At 40.4% G+C, this 23968-nt stretch overlaps 1 protein-coding gene across 1 annotated transcript; it reads right to left on the bottom strand.

The window, feature by feature from the left end:
- Positions 1-53: 53 nt before the first annotated feature.
- On the bottom strand, positions 54-13324 carry PRDX6 (peroxiredoxin 6). Its single transcript, XM_063105177.1, has 5 exons — positions 13130-13324; positions 8920-9076; positions 3365-3511; positions 2488-2634; positions 54-1086 (listed from the first exon to the last, which is right to left on the bottom strand). The coding sequence occupies exons 1-5, from the start codon at positions 13222-13224 to the stop codon at positions 958-960; spliced, it is 675 nt and encodes a 224-aa protein (XP_062961247.1). The 5' UTR covers positions 13225-13324; the 3' UTR covers positions 54-957.
- Between the last annotated feature and the right edge of the window lie 10644 nt (positions 13325-23968).

Below are 23968 nucleotides of genomic sequence, written 5' to 3'. Positions count from 1 at the left end.
TCAGGATGTGAGTCTAAGCTCGTACTTCAAAATGTGACAACAGAATTCTCTGATCCAGTTTTAACGAAGGATTTTATTTGCTGATCCCCCAAAAGCAAAATACAGAAAATAGCAACCCACTGCAAGAACAATTCCATAATAAAACATTTTCAATTAGCCTCTCCTCTCCCCAGTGGCGTGCCCTTTCACATCTACATCATCAGAGAGCAGACTGACATATGGAAATACTCTGTGTGAAAGGCACATGGCACTTGTATTGCTCACACCTCCTGGTACACTTCCTGGCAGGCAAGGGGAGCCTTTTCTGCAGCCTCCACCTTTTGATAGAAATTTATTGCAAGTTTTTTTTATAGCAAAATATTTAGAGATTCTTCCCCCCACTTTAGTTATCTACTAGAAAAGTACAGAATTAAAAAGATTTTTCCCCGAGCTGTGATCAAAACCTTGAATATTAAAGAACATTTGGGTTACTCTACGTTCCTGGGCTATATACTTAGATATTTACAGAGGAGGTTGAACCTTCAAGTTCTGTTGCTCTCCAAAATGGGTTACAGAAGAAGATATGATTAGGACAGCTAAAAAAAAAAAAGATAATCATTCTATGATGGAGCAAAGCAAGCTTTCTCAACCATCAATCAATAATCCTCGTTGATCACAAACCCTGCAGAAATCCAAGATTAGAATCTCAAATATATAATATATTTGAGAGAGCCAGCAGAATGCTGAGATATATGAATAGAATAGAATGCTGGTTAAGGCACAGAGTAACAAATCCCCAGAAATTTTTAGTGCCATTTGCATTTAATAAGCCAGTAGTATAGCAATCTAACGACGCTGGCTGTGATCACACCGGGATGTTATGGATTGGAATTGCAGCAGGAAAATATGATTGGCAGCTGGTGTCCTCTGGTTCACTGTGCTAAGTGAGCACTCCCAGCACCAACTTCCTGGAGAGACTTAAGGCTGGGGAGTGTAGCGGAGATATTTCTTGCCAGATGGGAGCTCTTTGGTGAAGACTCCTTTAGGGAAAAGTTTTTTGGCTTCCTCTTCAGGGATGGTTGGGAGGACCATCACACTATCGCCATCCTATTGAAAGACATGGAGAATGGTGAAATTCAGTCCTACAGCAAAGCTTGAAAGTCTTCAAGAATTAACTTTAGAAAAGTAGCCACAGGTTGCTAACAAGAACAATCAAGTATCCTTTACTCTCGCCGTCTGAGGAATTTTGTTTTCACAAGGTGATCTTTGGTACTTTTGTGAGGTAAGCATTTCCCCATCTTAAGAAATAGTCCTGTTCTAAACCCAGTAATGGCTTGTCATCACACTTTAAATTTTAATTCTAAGGTCAAGAGCCTTAGAATCTTGGCTCCTTGTTCATTTTTAGTCCCTCACCTCATCCCTGCTGCTCTTTTCCAGGCATGCTGGCTTTTCTTCTATTTCTCCAACACGCCAAGCCCACTTTTAGGTAAAGCTCCTTGTGCTAACTCTCCTTCTGCCTGCAGTGCTCTTCCCTCTCAATATGCATGACTTGGTCACGTGCTTTCTCCATGTCCTTTTTAAAGATCCCTTAAGAGAAAGGCATTCCTTGAGAGCCAAATGTAACACCAACTCTCCCGCTCCTGTGCTCCTGTTCTCCCATCTGCTTGATTATTCTTTGTAGCACCTGTTATCACTGCCTAAGCGACTGTGGACTTGTTTACCCACTGTCTCTACCCACTGGAATATAAGTTCTATGAGAGCAGGGACTTAATACTGTTCACTGCTATTTCCCCAGTGCCCACGGCCGGGGCTCAATAAATATATGTTTGATGAATGGATACAGAATTTAAATGGTTTGCCTCTCAGAAAAAAAAAAAAAAAAAAAAAAAAACAACAAAACAGCAAAACTTGGTATTCAGGTTAGCATATTTAAAAAATGTAGCAATGTTAAGATACTCTTGTGATACTATCCATGTCTTCCATATTTGCAGAAATCCTAAAGTTTAAAAGTTTGTACACAAGTTTCAGAGAATTCTACATAGGTTTAAAAGACTAAATAAAGCTTAAGAGAAATGAAATTTTTCATGAAATTAATACACCAATAGTTTTATAGCCACAACTTCAGAAAAATGGCCAATCAGGATTTTGCTATAAATATTTTGTCATCAGGGAAGAGATAGATAAAAGTTTTTTATTTTTTATTTTTATTTTTTTAAAAACACCTTGTATTAGAAAAAGGAATCGTTCTGATAAATTAATTTGTCCAAATTATCTAAAAGGCAGAAAGCAATACACGGAGTTTGTATTTTATATAAAAGGTATTAAAGACCCTGAAAATAGTCTCTGAGCAAATCTTAAACCCAGCCATAAGAAAAAATCCTCCCTGTGTACTTGGATGCCAGAAACGGAGCCCCAGGTAACACAGACCCTGAAGGAAGCTTTTCAGATAGAGCCTGGTCCTTTGGGTCTTCCAGGCAAGTTGAGTACTTGTCCTTTTAACATCTTTACCTTCCAATCAACTGGGGTGGCAACTCTCTTTTCCATCGTCAGCTGCAGAGAGATAACTACTCTGAGAATCTCATCGAAGTTCCTGCCAGTGGTAGCTGGGTAGAGGATAGACAGCTTCAATTTCTTATCAGGACCAAAAACAAACACCTACAAAGCACACAAAGGCAGAAATAGGAAGAAGAATTCTTTAAGTGCTTTTCTACAGTTATTAAAAATGTTCAAGGGTGTAAAAACAAAATAAAACAAAGCATCTGTAAGTACACACCAAACTGCTAATACGGGTAGGTGGAATACAGACAATTTTCTTCTCTATATTATTTTCCTAAACTTAGAAGGGAATTATATTTGGTTCTGGCTGTCCCAGTAAGAAAAACTAAAATGCAAATTTAATCCAGGAAAGGCTCCAGGAAGGTACTATGTCAACTTGAGATGATTATCATAAAAATAACACTAATGGGAGTTGATACTGGCCCTCAAATAGTTGTACATTTATGCAGGTGAGGGACTGAGTTTGTCCTGTATAGGTAGAGAACAAAACAAATAAGAATTCAAACATAGAGCTGCCTTATGAAGAAGAATATGACCCAACAGTTTGAAGAGAGGGCTGTCAGGAGAGCTATAGAAAAGGTTTCTCAATTCTATAGGACATCTTAGGATAAACTACCTTATTTTTCTGTAGATTTCTGAGAGCAATAAATTAAGCAATTAAAAAATTTAGCTAAAAACTTCAGCCACATATCAGCATTATAGATAATCAGTGATGTCACCAATGCACAATTATTTCATAACTGTAGGTATTCCCTATTTCCTGTAGTTGGTCCAAGAGCATTTACAAGGACACAGAGCCCGATCAGTCAAGCTGAATTCTACAACTCACCACACGTGCTGTCACAGGCATACCCTTTTCATCCTTTTCTGCTGGGTCCAGCATGCCCAACAGGATGGCAAGGTCCCGATTTTTATCATCGATGATGGGGAAAGGTAACTTTTCTGTGGGCTCTTCACCATTATAAGCATTGATATCCTGAAATGCAGGTGAAAGGGGAAAGAGAAATATAAACCTGATGCATTGTTTGAATTTCGTCAGTTAACAGCCATCACCTTGCAAGACAGGGAAGAGAACCATAATCATAATTGTCTGTAAGCAAATTCAGTAAGAAAATAAATGAATTAACACTCCTTATCCCAGTTACTCATTGACAGGAATAACAGCAGGGCACAATATTTAGGTTATAGCCATGGACCAAAGTCCTTTTCATGCCCAATTCTCTTAAATTTAGCATACTTTCAGTGCTTTGAGAAAGCAAAAGTAAACCCTTTAAAAGTTGAATACTACAGAGTTAGATCCCCATACAAGGTACTTCTGGGTATCCAAAAACTATAAAAACATCAGAAACAATGTGTTCATTAAGTCCATCACATCTAGAAATAATGCCATGTGCAAAGAAAATTCTATAGATCTGGTCCCAGCCTCAAAAGCACCCTGACTCAGACATTAAGCTACAAGACAGATGTTGAGAACTGATAAAAAAAAAATTCACAAAACTTAGAGCAAACACAAGAATGGAGAGTTGAACATATACTTCAAGGACAAGTCAAATGTAAATGGGTGAAAAGGCAGAGGTAAACTAAGGAAAACGATGTATTTCCCTCCTCCCCTAGTAACATGTTAGTCATTCATTCATTTCTACTTTTCCTATCCTTGGAAGCTTTTGGGGGGAAAAAATTCTAGTTTCATTATTTGATGAAGCATTGATGTAGCTAGCATTCATGGTGGGCTAAGCATTATAAGTACATGTGGAGTATAGATGAGTAAGACATGGCTCCTGCCTTCAAAGAAACTTATAATTTGGTTAGATGATTCTCATATGAATTTGCAGCAAATGCAAGACTGTAATGTTTAAGTGGCAGATTGCAAATGCTGAAGTATACTAACATCCCATTTGTAGGACTGCTGAGGTAGGAAAGCCTTTAAGAAAGCATTTCAGCTAATAAAAATCTGTGCTACCTGGACCCTTGAAGGACAGGTGAGATTTTTCACTGGGAAAAGGAAAGCATTCTAGGGAGGAGGAACAATACTAATAAAACACACAGGCAAGTCTGTGCATAAACTATTGATAGGCAGAATTTTAGGAAGTAATGGAAAAGTGATTTAAAGTTGGAATAAGGTCCATTTATTATGTGGACCCTTGAAAATACAACAGGGGTTGATGGCATAACAGATACTAAACCTTTGTGGATTTTTCAAGAGAGGAGACAAGATAAAAGTGGCATTAATGAATTCAAATTAGGTAACACACATTTTAACATCTTCCTTAATTTTATTATGCTAACTTTCCTTCAGTTGTTACTGGCTGCCTATCAAATCACCAGAACTAAATAATAATTTGGTTTCATGCTAGAGGCACTTTGAGGTTTCCTATATAGCCAGTTGTGTGTCAAAGATTTGGCATTGCTTCTGAGAGCTGGGACTTGTCTCCTATTCAATGCAATCACAATTTTGAAAACTTCTAAGGCAGAGGCTCATCAAGTAAAAAGAACATGGCTATGCGCCCATACTTGAAAAGGTATTGTATAATGGGCTATAAACTCTTCTTTCAGTGGTCTGTAATTTTAATTATTGCTATGCAGCAATTTTCTGCCCAGCCATTTGCATTACTGTATTATAATAGGCATTACGTTACACCCATGAACACCAAAGAACCACATGCTTCTATCTTAAATCAGGATGACTGCTACTATCACCTGTATCAAAAAGAACACCAGTTTGAGGTTCAAATCACATTGCCATCATTTTTCAGTTGGGCAACTTGAGCAAGTCCCTCCAACTCTGAATGCAAAAAGTATTGTCATCTACAAAAACAAAAGCAGAAACCATATACTATCTTAAAGGGCTCTAATCTAATGAGAAACTGCTGGTGAGAATGCTGTAGAAATGCCAGTTACCATTCACAGCCAAGTGAAAGGAATAAAACAAAAATTCACCTCAAGAAAGATAATTGCCTTTCCTTTTTCTCCTATGATTCTTCTAATCTCAAACCCTTAGGATCAACTGGTATGAAATGGCCATGGGATGCAGCCCCAGATCACCAACTCAAAGTCAGTCCTACATCTTGTATTCAGTTACATGTGCTAAACATAGTGCCTAATACACAGTAGCACTACTCAAAAGGTAGTTGTCATTATTACTTAGTAGCACATTGTAGTCAAGTCCTTAAAATGTTTTCAAGTTAAGGTTAGACAACCAAATTTATTGCCCAAGTAAATCCTTTGGCTGAAAGTAGACAATTCCTTTAATTCATTCATTCAACAAACATTGACTGACTGCCTAATGTATGTATTTTCATGGAAAACGCATAGTATGAAAAAACTAAGTGCTATGGGTTAAATGTGTCCCCCAAAAGTTCATATATTGGAAACCTGATCCCCACTGTAATAGTGTTAAGAAGGTGAGAAATCTGATTATGGTATGTGAAAGGTAGGGCCTTCGAGAGGTGATTGGATTGTGAAGACTATGTCCTCATGAATAGATTAATCCATTCACAATTAATGGGTTAATAGCTTAGTGGGCTATCATGGATGTGAAGTGCTGGCTTTATAAGGACAGCATATGAAAGAGCTCTTGCTCTTGCCATTCTTGCTATGTGATACTCTGGTTGCCATGAGACCCTGTAGAGAGTTCTCACCTAGAAGAAGGCCCTCACCAGATGCACCCCTTGAACAATGGACTTCCCAGCCTCCAAAACTGTAATAAATAAATTTTATTTTCTTTATACTTTACCCAGTTTCAGGTATTCTCTTATAAGCAACAGAAAACAGACTAATACACTATGCATGGCTTGCAAAATTTTTCTCCACCAAAATAAACTAGTACTGACTTATTATAACATGTCTGAACAGAATCTAGTTTGATGCACTAAGAAGGGTAAGACATCAGTTTGAAAAGAGCCTGTATCAGAGCCACACGAATCCTGTAAAACTGAAGCAAGGTCAAACATCAGATTTATGGTGAAGCTTGGGTGGAGGAATAGTGAGATCACTGATGCTTTATGAGAAGTTTATGGGGACAATGCCCCAAAGAAATCAGCAGTTTACAAATGGATAACTTGTTTTAAGATGGAATGAGACAATGTTGGAGATGAAGCCCGCAGGGGCAGATCATCCTCACCCATTTGCAAGGAAAAAATTAATCTTGTTCATGCCCTTAACAGCAGAAACAACAGCCAGCACCACAGACATCACAACTGGTTCAGCTTACACAACTCTGACTGAGAAATTACAATTGAGCAAATCTTCTGCTCAATGGGTGCCCAAAACTGTTGTCCCTGGATTAGCTGCAGACAAGAGCAGAGCTTTAAATGGACATTCTAAACAAGTAGGATCAAGATCCCAAGGCATTTCTTTGAAGAATTGTAACAGATGAAACATGGCTTTACCCGCAGATTGAGAAGACAAAGCACAATCAAAGCCATGGCTACCAAGAGGTGGAAGTGGTCCAGTCAAAGAAAAAGTGGGCCGGTCAAGAGCAAAGGTCATGGCAACAATTTCTGGGGGATGCTCAAGGCATTTTATTTGTTAACTTTCTGAAGGGCCAAAGAACGATAACATCTGCTTATTATGTTTGGAAAAAGTTAGCCAAAACTTTAGCAGAAACATGCCTGGGAAAGCTTCACCAGAGAGTCCTTTTCCACCATGACAGTGCTCCTGCTCATTCCTCTCATCAAACTTGTGAGAGGAATCAAACTTGTAACATCCATGTTACAGTCTTGATTTGGCTTCTTCTGCCTTTTTTTCTGTTTCCCAATCATAAAAAAATCTTTAAAGGGCATCCATTTTCTTTAGTTAATAATGTAAAAAAGACTGCACTCACATGGTTAAATTCAAAGGACCCTCAGTTATTTAGGAATGGATCTAATGGCTGGTATCATGGCTTACAAAAGTGTCTTGAAGTTAATGGAGCTTATGTTATGAAATAGTTTATTTAAAAAAATTTTTATCTTTTAAATTCCATTTTCCCCACAAACTTTTTAAAGTCCCTTCATACTGAGTACTGAGCATCAGTCCAGCAGTGCACAAAATAGGAGTCTCTGCCCCTGTTCTACACTCTAGTGGGGAGAAACAACTAAATAAGCACTATTTGAGATGATGACAAGTGCTAAGGAGAAGAGGACAGGGAGTTATAATTTTAGATAAGGAAGACAAGAGAGGTTTTAATGAGGTGCTGTTTGACTAAAACCTGAAAGAGGTGAGGGCAAGCCACACAGATACCTGGGGAGTGAGTCTTCCAGATATGATTACGGATATATTTTGAAGGTACAGCTGACAAGTTTACAGACAAATCAGGCACATAATGTGAAATAACAAGGAGTTAAAAATGGCTCCTGTAGTTTTGACCTGAGCAACTACAGAAATGTATATGCCATTAGCTGAAATTAGTAAAACCTTGGGATTAAGAATGGCGCCCAGTTTTAGACATGCTAGGTTTGAAATGATGGGACATCCCAGGGGAGATGCCAAGTGATAGAGTTTGGATGTGTTGTCCCCTTAAAACTCATGCAGAAATCTGATCCCCAATGTGACAGTGTTGGAAGCTGTTTGAGTCATGGGGTGGATCCCTCATGAATGGATTAGTGCTCTCCCTGGGGGAGGGGAGCCTGAGTGAGTTCTCACTCTATTAGTTCTCGCGAGAGCTCGTTGTTTAAAAGACCCTGGCACCTCCGCTCTCTCTTGCTTCCTCTTACATTGTGATCTGCTTGTACCTGCTGCCTGCCTGCCGCTTTCCACCATGAGTAGAAGCTGCCTGAGGCCAGTGCCAGATTCAGCTGTCCCAGAATTGTAAGCCAAATAAACCACTGTTCTTTATAAATTACCCAGTCTCAGGTATTTTTGTTATAGCAACACAAACGGACTAACCAAGTATGCAGTGGTTATACCAACCTCGAAGCCAGGGGAATCTGGCTTACAGATGGAAATTTGAGAAACACAACATATAGGTGGTATTTAAAGATGTGAGTGAATGTGAATGGATGAGCTCACCAAAGGAAAGAGTATAAATAGGAAAGAGAAAACATCCAAGAAATAAGTCTGGGGCAACTTCAGCATAAATCAGGAGCTGGGAGACGATGGAGAATCAGTCTAAGCCTCAGCAGGAACAGCTAGGATATAGTGTTCTGGCCAAGGAAGAAAAATGTTTCAGGATATAGTGATCAGCTGAGTTGAATGCCGCTGCTAGGCCAAGAAAGATGAGGACTGAGAAATAACCATTGGATTTAGCAATGTGGAGGTCACTGCAGAGTCCAAATCAGATTTTCAATTACTGAACTTTGAACCTGAGGTTTACTTGTACCTTTACCTCAAAAACCAAGCAATTCTCCAAAATTCATAATTTGATCTTTAACCTCAGACCAAAGCATACGCCAATTGGTACTATACCTTGCTCCAGGCAAGATGGTCCTCCACACTGTCTATGGAAAGAGCAATCAACTTAACATTCCTCTTGGCAAATTCTGGTGCCAGCTTTGCAGCTCTGCCAAGCTCCGTGGTGCACACTGGGGTAAAGTCCCGAGGGTGGGAGAAGAGAATGCCCCATCTGAAACAAAGGAAAAGAAGGTCACAACTGAACTATGAGTTATCACCAACATCATGTAGAATGGAAAGTCACAATTTTTGGATCAAAAACAGATTTTCTTTTCTAAATGAATTCTTATGAATATATTTACTTTTAAATTTTTTTGTTGAGGAATTACTTTTAAATCGTCTTATTTCCAGAAAAGCCTATGTTTACAGTCCAATTCAATCAAAGATATAAAATTCAAGATGACAAATATTTAAAAAGATTAATGTTAGGGTGTTGCCTCCCTTAATAACTATGGGGCCACCTGGACTCCTTTTCAGCTAATAAAATCTATGGTACTCAAGCCAAGTAGCTTATTGAAATAACTTTTTATTTCTTCTCATCCTTTTCTAATTTTTTTTCTAGCACAGACCCTGACATTCAGCTCCAGTAATGGATGTCCCACTATGCCCCAAATCCAAACAAGTGCCTAATCGCAATAATAAACAGATTATTTAATCTGAAATGGATAGGTTTCTGTCCTCTATTTAAATGTACAATTGAAATTGATACTTGGGGCCAGCCCTGTGGCTCACTCGGGAGAGTGCAGGGCTGGCAGTGCCGAGGCCGCGGGTTCGGATCCTATATAGGGATGGCCAGTGCACTCACTGTCTGAGCGCGGTGCAGATCACACCTTGCCGAGGGTTGTGATCCCCTTACCGGTCAAAAAAAGAAATTGATACTTGGCTTCTTTGAAGAAAATGGATATAAAATCCCTTGTAAAATGACTTTACTCATCTAACCTGCCAAACAGGACACCCAATATATGTACCCTGCCAAAACAATAGCACTTTAACCGTTTTATTTATCTATCTCTTCACTTACAGTTTCTTCTTTTTGCTTCAGACCAAACAAGTAGAAAACTGACAGCCTACAATGTAGATTTCTGCAACTATAGATTCTTAGGTAAATGCTAATATCTAAATTATCATTGCCTAAGGTTTAACTTTTACAGATTTTGATCATGTATCAAGCTGGGTCACCAAGAACTCTGGAGTGCCTTTTCTTTCTCTTTGGCAATAGAAACTACTCTTTCAACTGAAAAGGAAAATTTAACACTCAGTTCTCCATACTCCCACAGTCTTAAATCATCAAGGCAGTATCCTAAGCTAGTAAATTACTAAATCTAGCTTAGATGCTCAACTGACCTCTCCAAAGTTTGGCAAGTTTCCCTGAGCACAAAGAACTGAGCAGAGACAGGGGCACTTCCTTCCCACCTGCATCTGCCACTCAACTCCCAGGATTCAGGAAAGGAAAAGATCTTCTTACAAAAAGGATGGCAAAGCTGGGAAGAAACAGACATTTTTTAAGATTGTGTAGGTGTGTGGTATGTTTACTTATTTATAAAGTGCAATAAGAGGGACATTTATAGATGAAATAAATAATATAGCTATGAATAAAATCTAGGCCTTAGAATCTACTGAAAAGGACCTATTTAAGGGTCAGATGAGACTTAAATCTCTAGAAGTTGAGAAGAAATGGAACGGGATTTCTTCTTACTGTTAAAGGGGTGATGAATTAGAAAAGTTAGGAGTTCTTTTCCCATTGGGAGTCTGTAGTGACTTGCTGAGTCATGCTAGGGAAGTGGCCCCAGCTAAGTGGCCTGTCCTCCCCTCCCTCAGAAGCCGAACTCCAGTTGACTACATGGCTGGAAATAGGATAAACTCCAAGAATGTCTTCCCTTGGCCTGCCTTCTCCTCCACGTCTCCTTACTGCTGCTCTTAAGAGTGATTCAATTACATTATCCCATTTCCTTCCTTCCTCATTTTCAAAAGACAAAAGGTTTCCTCCTTTAAGAGAACAGTCTTCACTTCCTAAGCCCCAGAAACTCCCTGGAAAATACATATTTTATTTAGTGAAGATGTTCTATAAAAAGCTGCTTCTACCACATACAGAACCAGTGATAAAGCTCACTGAACGCAGCACGCAAACCCCTTTAGTTGTTTCCATGTCAGGGGTAGAGTCGATACCTGTAAGGTTTGAAATTATTTTTCTCCAAAAAATACCCAGATCAAAAATTGATGGTCTGATTTGAGATCATATACAAAATGGAGTTTGGAAAAATTAAGTAAAAGTCCATGTATTGTAATGATATAAAGGGCTCAACTTTCTTTTCTGGGTAGGGCAGGGAATCCTATGGCTGATACTTGGCAGACTTGTATATTATTCGTTTATAGGGGCAGATTTTTTTCTCATCTTCCTATTTATGGCTCCCTTAGAAGGTACCACTTTTAATCAAATCTAGATAGATCCAGAGGCCAATAAACAAAATAACAAAAAAAGTCTGGTTAGCTTAAACAGTGACAGCATTTATAATTGTTTCTACAGTAAATATACTTTATGTTAATATTTATCTATAATCCACACAAGCTGAGAGTTCTGGGAAGATTTTATGTTTCATGGGATGGGTGAGAGCTGTACGTAGAAATGGAAAGGAATGTACTTTGAAAATCCCACGGACTTCTGGAGAAATACTAATACCTGGATTCTGAGAAGGAGACTGGCCATAATCTGGATTTCTAAAGTCTTTTCCTGCCTTCAAGGCTTGAATGTTCCATTTCTCACTCATTTTCTAGCCTGGTCCTCTCTTTCACAAAGCTTACTTTTTCCCTCATCAGTGTCTGGAAAATGGACTTAAGGGGTCATAAGGGGTTGGGTAGGCCTGATGTATGAGACTCTCTCCCAAGTTCTCTGCAACACCTTGCCCAATCACTAATTAATTTCACAAATTTCTCTCTCTCTCCATATAGATATATATAAAATATATATAATCTATTATATATATTAACATACATATATATATATATAATCTCCCTGGATACTGTATACTAAAAGGATACAAAACAGGGTGGAATTGTCAAGCCTTAGAGCACCACAGTTTAGTAGGGCCACTGGAACTAGACATGTCTGGATGCTTTCGATTAAAACTAAGCTATTTACAGTTTACTGATTCAGGAGCTGTAAAACAAGGGTGATACCAGTTTACTCCTAGTCATAATGGTATGATTGCCAGTCATGGGTCACCAATTTGGCTATCACCAGAAAGGCCATATATATGCTTTACCAATTTACTCCTAGTCATAATGGTATGATTGCCAGTCATGGGTCACCAATTTGGCTATCACCAGAAAGGCCATATATATGCTGAAAGCAAGGCAGAAAGGGGAGGGGACAGTGAAGAGCACACCACTAGGAAACAAAAGGGTCTCAAAGTGGGGAGGTACACGTGTCCTGGCGCCTGCAGGGCCTACACTGACAAGAACAGGTCACTGCGGCCGAACCACCTCAGAAAGCCCTTCCTTCAACGTGTTGCAAGTCTGGAATGAAAGACACACCTACACACAGAGTGTTCTTAGTTCCTCCCAAAGCTGTTACAAAATCATATCTCGTTCACTGGAGGAGGCTCTGGACAAAAAGTCCTTCAGCCACTTGCTTGGCAGCTGGTGGCTTTAAATTTTACAGTTCGTGTCCAGAAGCCTGCAAATACCACTTCAGCAAGCAGAACCCTCGGATAACACGCCAGGCCCTCCCCTAATCTGCAGCCAGCAGCTGCGTCCTCCGCCTTCGGCCCCCCAGGGAGCAAATTCCAGAACGGAGGGAGGGAGGGAGGGCGGTGCGAACCCGGGCATGAGTCCCGGGAAGTGATCACCAATGCCGCCCCGTCCTGGCCCACGCCAGGCCTCGGACTGACCACGCTACTAGCACAGTTTATGAAACTGAGTTAAACAGACAACCAACCCTCCTCTGCACCGGCCTGGAGTTCCCAGGACCTGCAGAACCCATATTTCGTCCTCCAACCCCCAAGCCAGGGCAGCCACGCCGGGGCCGAGAGGAGAGAAGGGATCAAGTGACCCGCGCAAGGCGGGCCGGAGAGTCACAGGGGTCACACGGCGAGAGGCACGTGCGGGGACCGGTGGGCGGCGCGCAGGGGGTGAGCGGTGGAGAGGACGGAAGGCAGAAGAAACAGGGACGGCACCTCCGAGTCTGGGCGTAACCGAGCCAGGGCAGGACTACGCCGTGGCCACTTACGAGTCTCCCAGAAAGTCGTGGAAACGGATGCGGCCGACGGTGGTATTGGCCTCGAAGTTGGGAGCCTCGTCCCCGAGAAGGAGACCTCCGGGCATGGCGGCAGCGGTGACGTGGGAGGATGAGGAAGCAGCAACCAGCCTGCGGGCTCCAGCGATGAAGGTGCGGGTCCCCGCGCTCCAATTAAGTGAAGCCACGAGGGGCGGGGACTGGGATCTGGTGGGCGGGGCCGGGAGGCGGGGCCGCGGAACGAGCGAGGGGCGGGGCGCGGGCGGGACAACGGCCCGCACTGTCCAGGGCGCCGCCAGACCTCTGAGCTGGTGAGATCCTGTGGACGCTAACGCTGGTCTTTGCACACGGGACGCGTGGATCAGTAACGTCTCCCCCTGGAGGACTGGGGATGCGCAAGGTTTGGCCTGTGTAGGACTCAGGGGCTCTGGGGGTGAAAGGAAGCGGGACGCAGTAGGAAGGGAAGCCCCAAAGCGGAGAATCGCGGGGCCGTCGGGCTCTGGCAGCTTTGCACAGCCGTCCTGGGCGCCGCATGGGTCGGTGCAAACCCTCCTGACTCCTACTTGCGACCGACTCCAGACCGAGGGATCGGTCGACTCCAGACCGAGGGATCGGTCGACTCCTTGACTCCCACCCCTCTGAGTGTGAGCGTCTGGAGTCCTGGCCGCGCCCGCCAGCCTACCCATGATGAGCTGTGTCTCTATCACAGGATGTGGTAATACACAGACGTGTGGGGGACCGTACGTCAGAGGAAGTGGCTTTCTTGCAGCAAAAATCCCCGTACCAGTGTCAGTGCTAGGGTCATGTGACCAAATTTTTATTCTGCGGCCCCCCCCCCCCCCCCGTTACTTATGAACCATAAAATTTTCAACACAACTATCCGGAAATCTAAGTATAAACTTTAAAACATACTTATTGAGACCTACTGTGTGCAAGTCGACCCTGGCTCCCAAGGTGGTGGGAGGTTTGGATTCATCTATTTCCTATCTATGCCCCAAGCACAAGATAGACAAAATGCCTGTTCTCTTGGAGCTTTCATTCTAGTGGGAGGAGACAGATGACAGACAATCAACACATAATTAATAAAGAATATATTAGAGATCATTAAGGCCTATTCAGAGGAATAAAATAAAGTTATGTGCTAGACGGTGACAGGGAGTTGCGTTGGATTGGGTGGTCTGGTCTGGGAAAGCTTCCAGGATAATATAGGTAAACTACTCAGCACATGGTAAGTGCTCTGGAAATGGTAGCTATTATTTGGATAATGACAGTGATTCATGCAATAACTTGCTTTGCCTGTGTGCTAGGTGCTGTGACAGGCCCGGTGATACAATGGAGAGATACAGTCTCTGCTCTTACAAGGAAGACAATTATAATACAATGTAGGGTAAACACTGATGAGGGAAGGTGCAACGGTTGGAGTTCAAAGGTGGGAAGGGTTCTTGGGATGGGACTTGGCTGGCTTAAGGGAGGTGCATGGCAGTGTTGAGAGTAGTGAGTCAAATACTGTGATTCACTTGGTTCGAGTGTGGTGTTGTAAACACCAAGGTCAAGGGTTCTGTTCCTTGTACTGGCCAGCTGCCAATAAATAAATAAATAAATAAATAAATATGATTTACATACTGTGATTTGAGTTTTCTTCATAGAGATGTGGTGTGTGTGTGTGTGTGTATGCGCGCGTGCATGTGCATACTAATCATATTTACCCAGTTCTCCACTGATCAAGGACATGCAGTAACATTACTGGTAAGATTTCAAGCTACTCTAGGAAACTCTTTAAAAGTAATACAACTTAATCTCTAATTTGAGTCTAAGGTTTGTTTTTTAACTCCTTTAGTAGGAGAGAGAGAGAACTGGGAAAGAAAGGATAGTTTGACCTTAAGGCACTATTAACAATGTGTTGTGGAGATAGGCTAGAAAATGGGATACACCATGAATATGGAGAATCAACACAGAAACAGATTATTGATCTCTACCAAAGGCATAATTATATAACTCTCTGTTGTAAATTAAGCAAATATAATATAATAGGATAAAAGCCTATTAGAATTTATAGTCAGAAGCCCCATGCTGGCAATGCTTCTGCACTCTGAAAACTTGTTTGCTTTAGCCTTTGCAGCATTTTAAGTTCTTTTGAATTAGCTGTCAACATTTTAAAAATATGATTTTTCACCAAAATATCTGGATTTCTGCCTCCTGAAAAGTCAGAAGATCTAGCAACACCAGGCCCTGTTCCACTTGGCAAACTGGAGAGCAGCTGTTATGGACTGATTGAATTATTTTCCCAAAGTTCATATATTAGAAGCTTAATCTCCACTGTAACCGTTGAGGATGGGAAATACCATTATGGTAATTGAAAGGTGGGGCCTTGAAGAGGTGATTAGATTGTAAGACCATGCCATAGCGAATGGATTAAAAATGGTGGTCATGGCGTACTTCTGAAGTCTTTAAAAGAAGAGCACATGAGAGGTTAGTCTCTCTCTGCTCTGCCATTTTCTGCCATGTGAGATCCCTGCGTTGGTGTAAAGCCACCACCAAAGAAAACTCTTAACAGATATGTTCCCTGGACATTGGACTTCCTATCCTCTGAAACTGTAAGTAGTAAATTTTGTTTTTTTGTAATTCACCTAGTTTCAGGTATTTTATTACAAGCAACAGAAAAGGACTAATACAGTACCCTTTTTAGAGTTTGTATGTTCTCTATTATTCAGAGGGTCCCCCATCGGCCACCAGTTCTGACATTTCAGAAGAATTAGGAGGAAAATGAAATAGTTCTTGCATCCCTATCTCTCAAAATTCTGAAAAAGAGAGGTTGACTAAGTCCTGTATATTTCAAGAAAAAATCAGGTAGAATATATTTCTTTGTGTAAGAATGTTCCCATGTACTTAATATGCAAAGTCAGCAGAACATTGTCCCGCCTGGCCCTTGTAGATAACTGAGTTTAACCTCTGACCTATACCCAAGGTATATGTTCCATCGACTGAGCCTTCCCAATCCAGTGGGAAAAATGTAAAGCTATTTTCCCAAGGGCTAGTGAGAAGTGCAATGGGGAAGGAGAAAAAGTGGAGGGGTAGGGGAGACATTCCAGAGAGAGACCAGAAGGTGGAAAAGAGAGAGCTAAGCTAAAGGAAAGATTAACTTTGAAGACAGGTTGGAAGTCTGATATCAGAAGAAAATGTTTTCATAAGGGTTGGAGAGAACCTTGAAGTCCTTAATCTTCCAAGTGACAGGTAGGAAAGTACTGCAGGGATTTTCAGAGAGCTCTGACTTTTGGCTGATTCAGATAGTCTCTTCTGTCCTTACTGCTTTGAACAGATTTAAGGAAAAGGTGAAGGGATTTGGAAGAATAACGGTGTGGTATGATGTCTGTCTCTCTCACTAGATTGTGAGCTCCTAAAGGTTTGACTATATTTTATTGATAAATATTTGTGACCTGTTAGACATGAGGACCAGATCGCACAAAATATTAGAGAAGCGTTTGTCTTCCTTCCTGCAGCCACAGCAGCAAAGTTTCTGGTCTGCCTGTATCTGGGAGTAAAAGAGGCATGTTTCTCTGGTTATAATTGTAACTAGGCAAAAAAATTCTTTTGCATGTGGGAGGAGGTACATAAAATTAAAAACTAATGTTAGGATGGTGCAGTTATGTTTTTTTTTTTAATCTTATAAACTTTTTTCTTAGATTTGATTGTCTTTTCAGAAAAGAAAAAAAAAAAAAGTCGTCTGGAGGCACAGGAAACTGTACATACCAGTTAAGGCAATGCTGTTAACCTGCTGTGTGAGTGGGGCTGATAGTCTCTCTGCGGCTCTTCTTTACCACTCCTTCCTATTATGTATACTATAGGACTTCTGCAATCTGGAAAGAAATCAAAGTAGGAGATGCGGGAGTAAAAATGACAGACAATAGCTTCTAAAATGCTGGGATGATAAATTACTCTCAGAGAGACTTCGGAGTAGTAAATTCTTTTTTTGTTTATTTTCTGCATCCCCCCCCCCCACCTCTCTGGAGTAGTAAATTCTGACATTTTGTTTCCCAAATAAAGCATTCTGAAAGTTTACTGTTTACTCAATTCACAAATAATGATTTTTAGGGAAAAGTTTTGTTCATAAATGGTTAAAGGATTAGATTTAAAAGCATGATATGATATAAGACTTGGGTAACTAAAGACCAAGAGCCAAGGTAGAATTGCTTGAAAGATGGTGAGTTGTTGCCAATTATCTCATCAGCTCTTAGTTAAACAGAAGAGGCCCATGCTATAAAGGAAAGAATTTATTATTTTTGCAGAGTGGGCATTGATTATAAATTTGTGAAGCTTCCTATCTGTATATCTACAGAGACTGTCATTTACAGGGAAAAAATGGAGAAAGAGGAAGAGAAGAGAGAAAGCATGTAGCAAGGAAGTCACAAGAGCTGGGAAAGGAAAGAGAGAAAGAATAAAGGGAGAAAAGAAAGTGTTTTGGAGAGGAAACTATTTAAATGCCTGTCTTGCCCAGGCTCCCTCCTAAGGAAAGCTGGCCACATGGCCCTGCCACCTGGCCACTGGTGATTGCATAGGATTGGGTGTCTGACCTGAAGGTAATCAACCTACAGACTGGCTAACAGCCTGTGAGAGGGCCTGGCACAAAGTGCTGTATTATCAGATCCTCTCTTTGTGACTGGAATGCAAGACAACAGATTCAGTCAGCCATTCATAGTATGGATAGAAGCTGAAAGATGATCAGGTAAGATAGTAAGCAGAAGGCTTGAGACAGGCAGGAGAATAGAGTAGGGGAGTGGGAGGAACTCTAGAAACAGAGCAGCAGATGACTGATGCTGAAGGGTGCAAAGTAACTGCCTGGTTATTGAAGTTGCATTGGATACTAACAGCCTGCTAGCTTCTAAACTTAAGCTCTTTGAGGCCTAGTGCCAGAGTGAATCAAAGGTAGACTATGGAAGAAGTATACTCCATATACTTGATGCAGGCAATCAACCTATGCATCATCTGAGAATATAAAAAAAAAAAAATCAGAAAATCTTATTTTTGGTCTAAGTTCTAAAGAGTTGCTACAGTTACTTTTGCATTTTAATAATGCATATGTAAGCTCCAGATTAGCACATTTTAATTACTTATTCTTTAATAAGCCAAGTATTTTACATAGAAATTAATTTGGATAATTCTCTGTTATATATCAGCCCCCTAAATATGCATCCTCATTCATTTCAAGAGTAAATTGGTCATAGTTCAAGCTGTCTTTCAGCAGAGTTTCTGTCTTCAACTCCTGAGGTACTAATTCTTACATTTATTTCTTTAGTTTGCCTTTTCTTTTCTTTTTTTCTTTTTGCGGCTCGCCAGTACAGGGATCTGAACCTTGGTGTTCTTAACACTGCAACACTGTATTCTAACCAACTGAGTTAACTGGCCAGCTTAATTCTTGCATTTAAACAATAGATTTGAAGTAAACAACAATGATTGTTTTTAACAGTGATTGTAAAGCTAAAGTAACAGAACTTAAGTGATTTTATTGTGAGTGATATTTGGAATTTTCTTGTTTTTTAAACTTTTACAAAACATTGCTAGAAGAAATTAAAGCAAACACAAATAAATGAAAAGACATCCTATGTTCATGGATTTGAAGACTTAGTATTATGAAGATGTCAATACTATCCAAATCAATCTACGTATTCAGTGCAATTCCTATCAAAATCTCAAGTGTATTTTTTGCTGAAATAGAAAAATTGATCCTAAAGTTCATATGGAATACCAAGAGACCCTGAATAGCGAAAACAATCTTGAAAAAGAACAAAGTTGGAGTATTACACTTTCTGATTTCAAAACATATTACAAAGCTACAATAATCAAAATAGTGTTGTACTGGCATTAAGATAGACATATAGACCAATGAAACAGAGTAGACAACTCATAAATAACCCCTCATGTATATGGCCAAATGATCTTTGACAAGGTTGCCAAAACTACTCAATGGGGAAAGGACCGTTTCTTCAACAAATGGTTCTTGGAAAACTGGATATCTACATACAAAAGAAGTTGGACCCTTACCTTATATTCTATACAAAAGTTAACTCAAAATGGACCAAGAACCGGGACATAAGACCCAAAAGTACAAAATTCCTAGAAGAAAGCACAAGCGAAAAACCTTCATGATATTGGGTTTGGCAATGATTTCTTGAATATGACACCAAAAACACAAGCAACGAAAGCAAAAATAGACAAATGAGACTGTATCAAACTTAAAAACTTCCGTGGATCAAAGGATACAATCAACAAGAATGAAACAGAATGAGAAAAGTATTTGCAAATCGCATATCTGACAAGGTGTTAATATCCAGAAAGAACTCCCACAACACAACAATGTAGAGGGTTAGAAATCTTGATTCCTATTTTATTATTAGATAGGGTTTTTAGGTAATGCATGTATGGGACAAAAGTCCTCAGACAGGAGGAAGCAAGAGCATACAGTTGGGGGGCAAGAGCCCACCAAATCAATTATAATCAATGTTTTAGGTAAGGGATTATATACACTATTAACATAATGGGTTCATTTGAAGATTTTGTGAAAAGGAAACACACAGGTTTAAAGCCTTTGATGTGAACAAGTGAACTGAAACAGAAGCAGGATTGTTCTGTGGGCAATAACCTTTAATACAACAAAGCTTAAATGTTGGGAAAACTTCTGAGTTAAGATTTCCAAGGACATTTTGCTAGATTAGGTAGTACATGGGGGTTTTCCCACATTTTGCTTTAAGCTGTTTCTGAGAGTTTCTCAAGAAGTCAGGCACTTTCATGATTGTCTTATTGTTTCTTTTGCATGCTACCTAGCTTAGATTTATTACTCTTTTGTTGGTATATTGTTTAAAGTATTTTGAACCATGAATGCTTGGATGAAGATTGTTACATAGCCAATTTCTGTATGTTCTTACTATTATTGATTAACCATTTGTTCTTTTCCTGTAATTTCATTGCCTTTTCAATAAAAATTGGAGCAAAAACTGACTCGGTGCTATTATCCAGTCTCTCCTTCTAACAGAGGAGTTGCTGAGATGCAGTCCCTTTGGGCTCTCATTACATTTATGTTGCTTTGAGTAATCTTTTTTCGTCTCTGTTACACAGTGAGAGGTGTAACACAACAACAAAACCCCAAATAATCCAATTAAAAAATGGGTCAAAGGGGCTGGCTGGTTAGCTCAGTTGGTTAGAGCATGGTGCTGATAACACCAAAGTCCAGGGTTTGATCCCTGTACTGGCCAGTTGCAAAAAAAAAAAAAATTATATATATATATATATATATATGGGAGCGAACAAAGGGCTTGAATAGACATTTCTCCAAAGATGATATATGAATGGCCAATAAACATATGAAAAGATGCTCAACATCACTAATTATTAGAGAAATACAAATCAAAAACCACAATGAGATATCACTTCACCAGGATGATAGCTCATTAGCATGGCTGCTTTCAAAGAAAAAATAACAACTGTTGGCAAGGATGTGGAGAAATCTAGACGCTTGTGCACTGTTGGAAATGTAAAATGGTGTAGCCACTATGGAAAACAGTATGGTGGTTCCTCAAACAACTAAAAATTGAGTTACCATATGATCCAGCAATCCCACTTCTAGTTATATATCCAAAATAATTGAAAGCAGGATCTCGAAGAGATATTTGCACGTATGTTCATTGCAGCATTATTCACAATAGCTAAGGGGTTCAAGCAATCCAAATGTCTATCAGAGGGTGAATGGATAAACAAAATGTGATAGAAGTATAGAATAGAATATTTTCAGCCTTAAAAAGGAAAGAAATTATGACATGCTACAACATGGGTGAAACTTAAGGACATTATGCTAAGTGAAATAAGCCACTCACAAAAAGATAAATACTGTGTGATTCCACTTATATGAGGTGTATGGAGCGGTCAGATTCATAGAAATAGAAAGTAGAATAGTGATTGCTAGGAGCTGGAAGGAGGAGGAGATGGGGAATTGTTTAATGGATATAGAGTTTCAATTTAGGAAGATAAAAGAGTTCTGGAGATCTGTTGCATAATGATGTGGACATACTTAACACTACTGAACTATACATTTAAAATGGTTAAGATGGTAAATTTTATGTTATGTGTTTTTTTTAACCACAATTAACATTTTTGTTTCTTTTATTTTTATTTATTTATTTATTTATTTTTAATGGACTCATAATTGATTATACATATTTTTGGGATTCAATGTTGACATATGTTGATCAAATCAATATTACTAGCACATATATTGTTGCAAATTGCACTTATTCTTTATGCCCCTTTGTTTTCTCTCTCCCCATCCCCTTCTTCCTCCCCCCTCCCACCACAGATAACCCTAGATTTCTTCTCTCCTGCTGAAAGAATAATGGTTACTCTGTTGATTTGTTGCCTAGATGATATGTCCAATGCTGAAAGGTGTGTTCAGGTCCCCAAATATTATCATAGAGCAGATGCTTCTTCTGTCACTCTGGAATGGGCTTTGTGGAGAGAGACATCCTCTTCTTTTCTTTGCTCTCTGCTGGTGACTCTCCTTGTGTCAATGCACTCCAGTGACTGGTGGACCATCTGCATTTTGGTTATGATGCCTAGCCACATTCACGGCAGCTGCGGTTACTGTGGTGGCTGTGGTGGGCCACCCACATGGAGGTGATGTTTTTGGCATGCTCCTTGGCACTGGCAGTGTTCCTCATTTTGGGCAGAGCATCTGGTCCCTGGCTTGATGCCCCAGGCCCCCGGGTATGGCCCAGAGGCACTGGTGGTGTGCCTGGTTGTGGGCAGGGGTCTGGTTCCTGGCTTGATGCCCTGGGCCCCCGGGTAGGCCCTGAGGCACTGGCCATGTGCCTGGATGTGGGAGTGGGTTCCATGGGAATCTGAGCCATGGGAGCCCTGGTCCTGAGGCTGGAGAAGTTGGAGAAGACCTCAAAGTTAAGAGGTGGGATCCAAGCTAGTTCATGAAATGTGGGCAGGATTTGGAAAGAGAGGAAGACAAAGGGCTTGTCAGCGGGGAGAAACAGCCTGAGCTGAAGCTAAGATGATGAGTGCTTAGGGAACAATGCTAGAGTCAGTCTGGGTAAAATAGAAATGACTGGAGATGAGGTGGAGAGGCAAGGCCTTGGTGAAACTGATGGTTCAGCAAAACGAGCTGTTGGTAAATGCAGTGTTTAGTGTATCACAGGCACTGAAAAGATATATATTTTTTTCTGGCTGAAGAAGCATAATCTTTGTATACAAGAGCCAATGCCAATGAGAAGTTATTTCCATGCTACTTTTCCTTCATAGTTTTAAAAAGGCCTTCCTCCATTCTGTTATTATTCTAGCTATTAAAATCCCACTTGATCTGAGCAGCCAGCATGTTCCATATAACTGGAATGAGAGTTGGTGACTTAACTCATGGGCTGTGTGGGAACTGGCTTGTACACAGCTTGTGAGAGCAGAATGTTAAATTTTCAGAAATTTTGCAAGCAGATTGTTAAATACAGCCATTTAAAAAAATTACATATACTTAAATAAATTGCATTATAAACAAAGGTGAAAAGTGCTTGATATTCATCATTTTCTAATTATTTTATTACATTTTACTGTTACATATATCTCTCGTGGTTATTTACATCTGTTGAATCTGTGTGGTGGAAATACAGTATTATACAACAGTGGACTTCTTGTGCATCTACTCCCAACTCAGTATTCAGTGATATCACAGTGGTAGCTTGAAATTGGACATGGTGAGAGAATTTACACCGTAGAAATCAGCAAATACTACAATTTAGAGTTTTTATCCCCCACCCCCACCTGCACCCCAGACCCAGTTGTTAAATGTTACCAGCACAGCGCTGGCTTCCTCGCGTCCCCCAGCTTGCCAGCCTGCCGCACAAAATTCACTCTTCAGCTTTGCTTTGGAACAACTGGCAACAGCAGCATCTTGATCTACCTTTTTGGGGCTTCCTCATGCGGAAGATGGACAGGACCCACTTCTGTGAACTCGGTAAGAACTCACCAGTCCCCTCCTGAGGAAGGGGTTTTAGTTCCCGCCTTCCCTTTTATCCTGAAGTATACGTTCTGCAAAGACGGGTAAAAGGTGACCACTCTATCTACAATTATCTGTGTATCTAGATTAGATACTTCAGTTCAAGCAGGTTTGAGATTTGGCTTGTCCAAAGTAATACACTCCTAGAGTACGGACTCATTCTTTTCTCTCAAGGTCACTAATCCCCAGGGGAACATCAAGAGCACACGTAGGCACAAACACACAGCCACATATCTCCACATGTGGAAAACAATGTTATTGCAGAGTGGAAAATAGAAAATGTTCAAAGCACTTTTTTTTTTTTTTTTGCGGCTGGTCAGTATTAATACCCATTTTAAAAACGAAAACTAAGAGTTCTCTAAACAAGTAATAACAATTTATCTTTAGATTTAATTTTATATCTTTTTAATGGCAACAGAAGGGAGGCCCATTGGAGGGGAAGAAATGAGACAGAAGTAGAGAATGGGGAAAGAGAAGAGAAGAGAGAGGAAAAGATATGAGAAAGAGGAAAGCGGTGAGAAGTAGAGGGAAAATCTGGAGAGGGTGGGTAGGAAAAAGAGGTGGACAGTGGAGTGAAAGGTGAGGTGCCCCTGGGCTCCGGGGTGAATGGTAGTTGGACTTTAACTGCTCTGGTTTCACTTGGGCAAAGGGCATGAGAGGAGGTTACCCCTGCTCTGACCAGCACTCTAGGAATTTAACAACAATCGTATTCTGAGAGGTAGCTTTTATTTTCCATCTTTACTATTTGTTTTTGACAATCAGTGTACTTTCTCATGGGATTTTGAACATCTTTACCT

Source organism: Cynocephalus volans, chromosome 8 (assembly GCF_027409185.1).
Source record: "Cynocephalus volans isolate mCynVol1 chromosome 8, mCynVol1.pri, whole genome shotgun sequence".
NCBI lineage: Eukaryota > Metazoa > Chordata > Mammalia > Dermoptera > Cynocephalidae > Cynocephalus > Cynocephalus volans.
Note: the sequence above shows the minus strand (reverse complement) of the source record. Positions and strands in the feature narration are given on the sequence as shown.

What these genes read in the sequence shown, in the direction of transcription:
- PRDX6 (XM_063105177.1), bottom strand. Translation starts at nt 13,224, where the DNA reads ATGCCCGGAGGTCTCCTTCTCGGGGACGAGGCTCCCAACTTCGAGGCC. An exon ending in TGCCTGTGACAGCACGTGTG is followed by an intron (nt 2,635 to 3,364) that starts GTGAGTTGTAGA and finishes TGTGCTTTGTAG; the next exon opens with GTGTTTGTTTTTGGTCCTGA. An exon ending in CCACCCCAGTTGATTGGAAG is followed by an intron (nt 1,087 to 2,487) that starts GTAAAGATGTTA and finishes GTCTTTCAATAG; the next exon opens with GATGGCGATAGTGTGATGGT.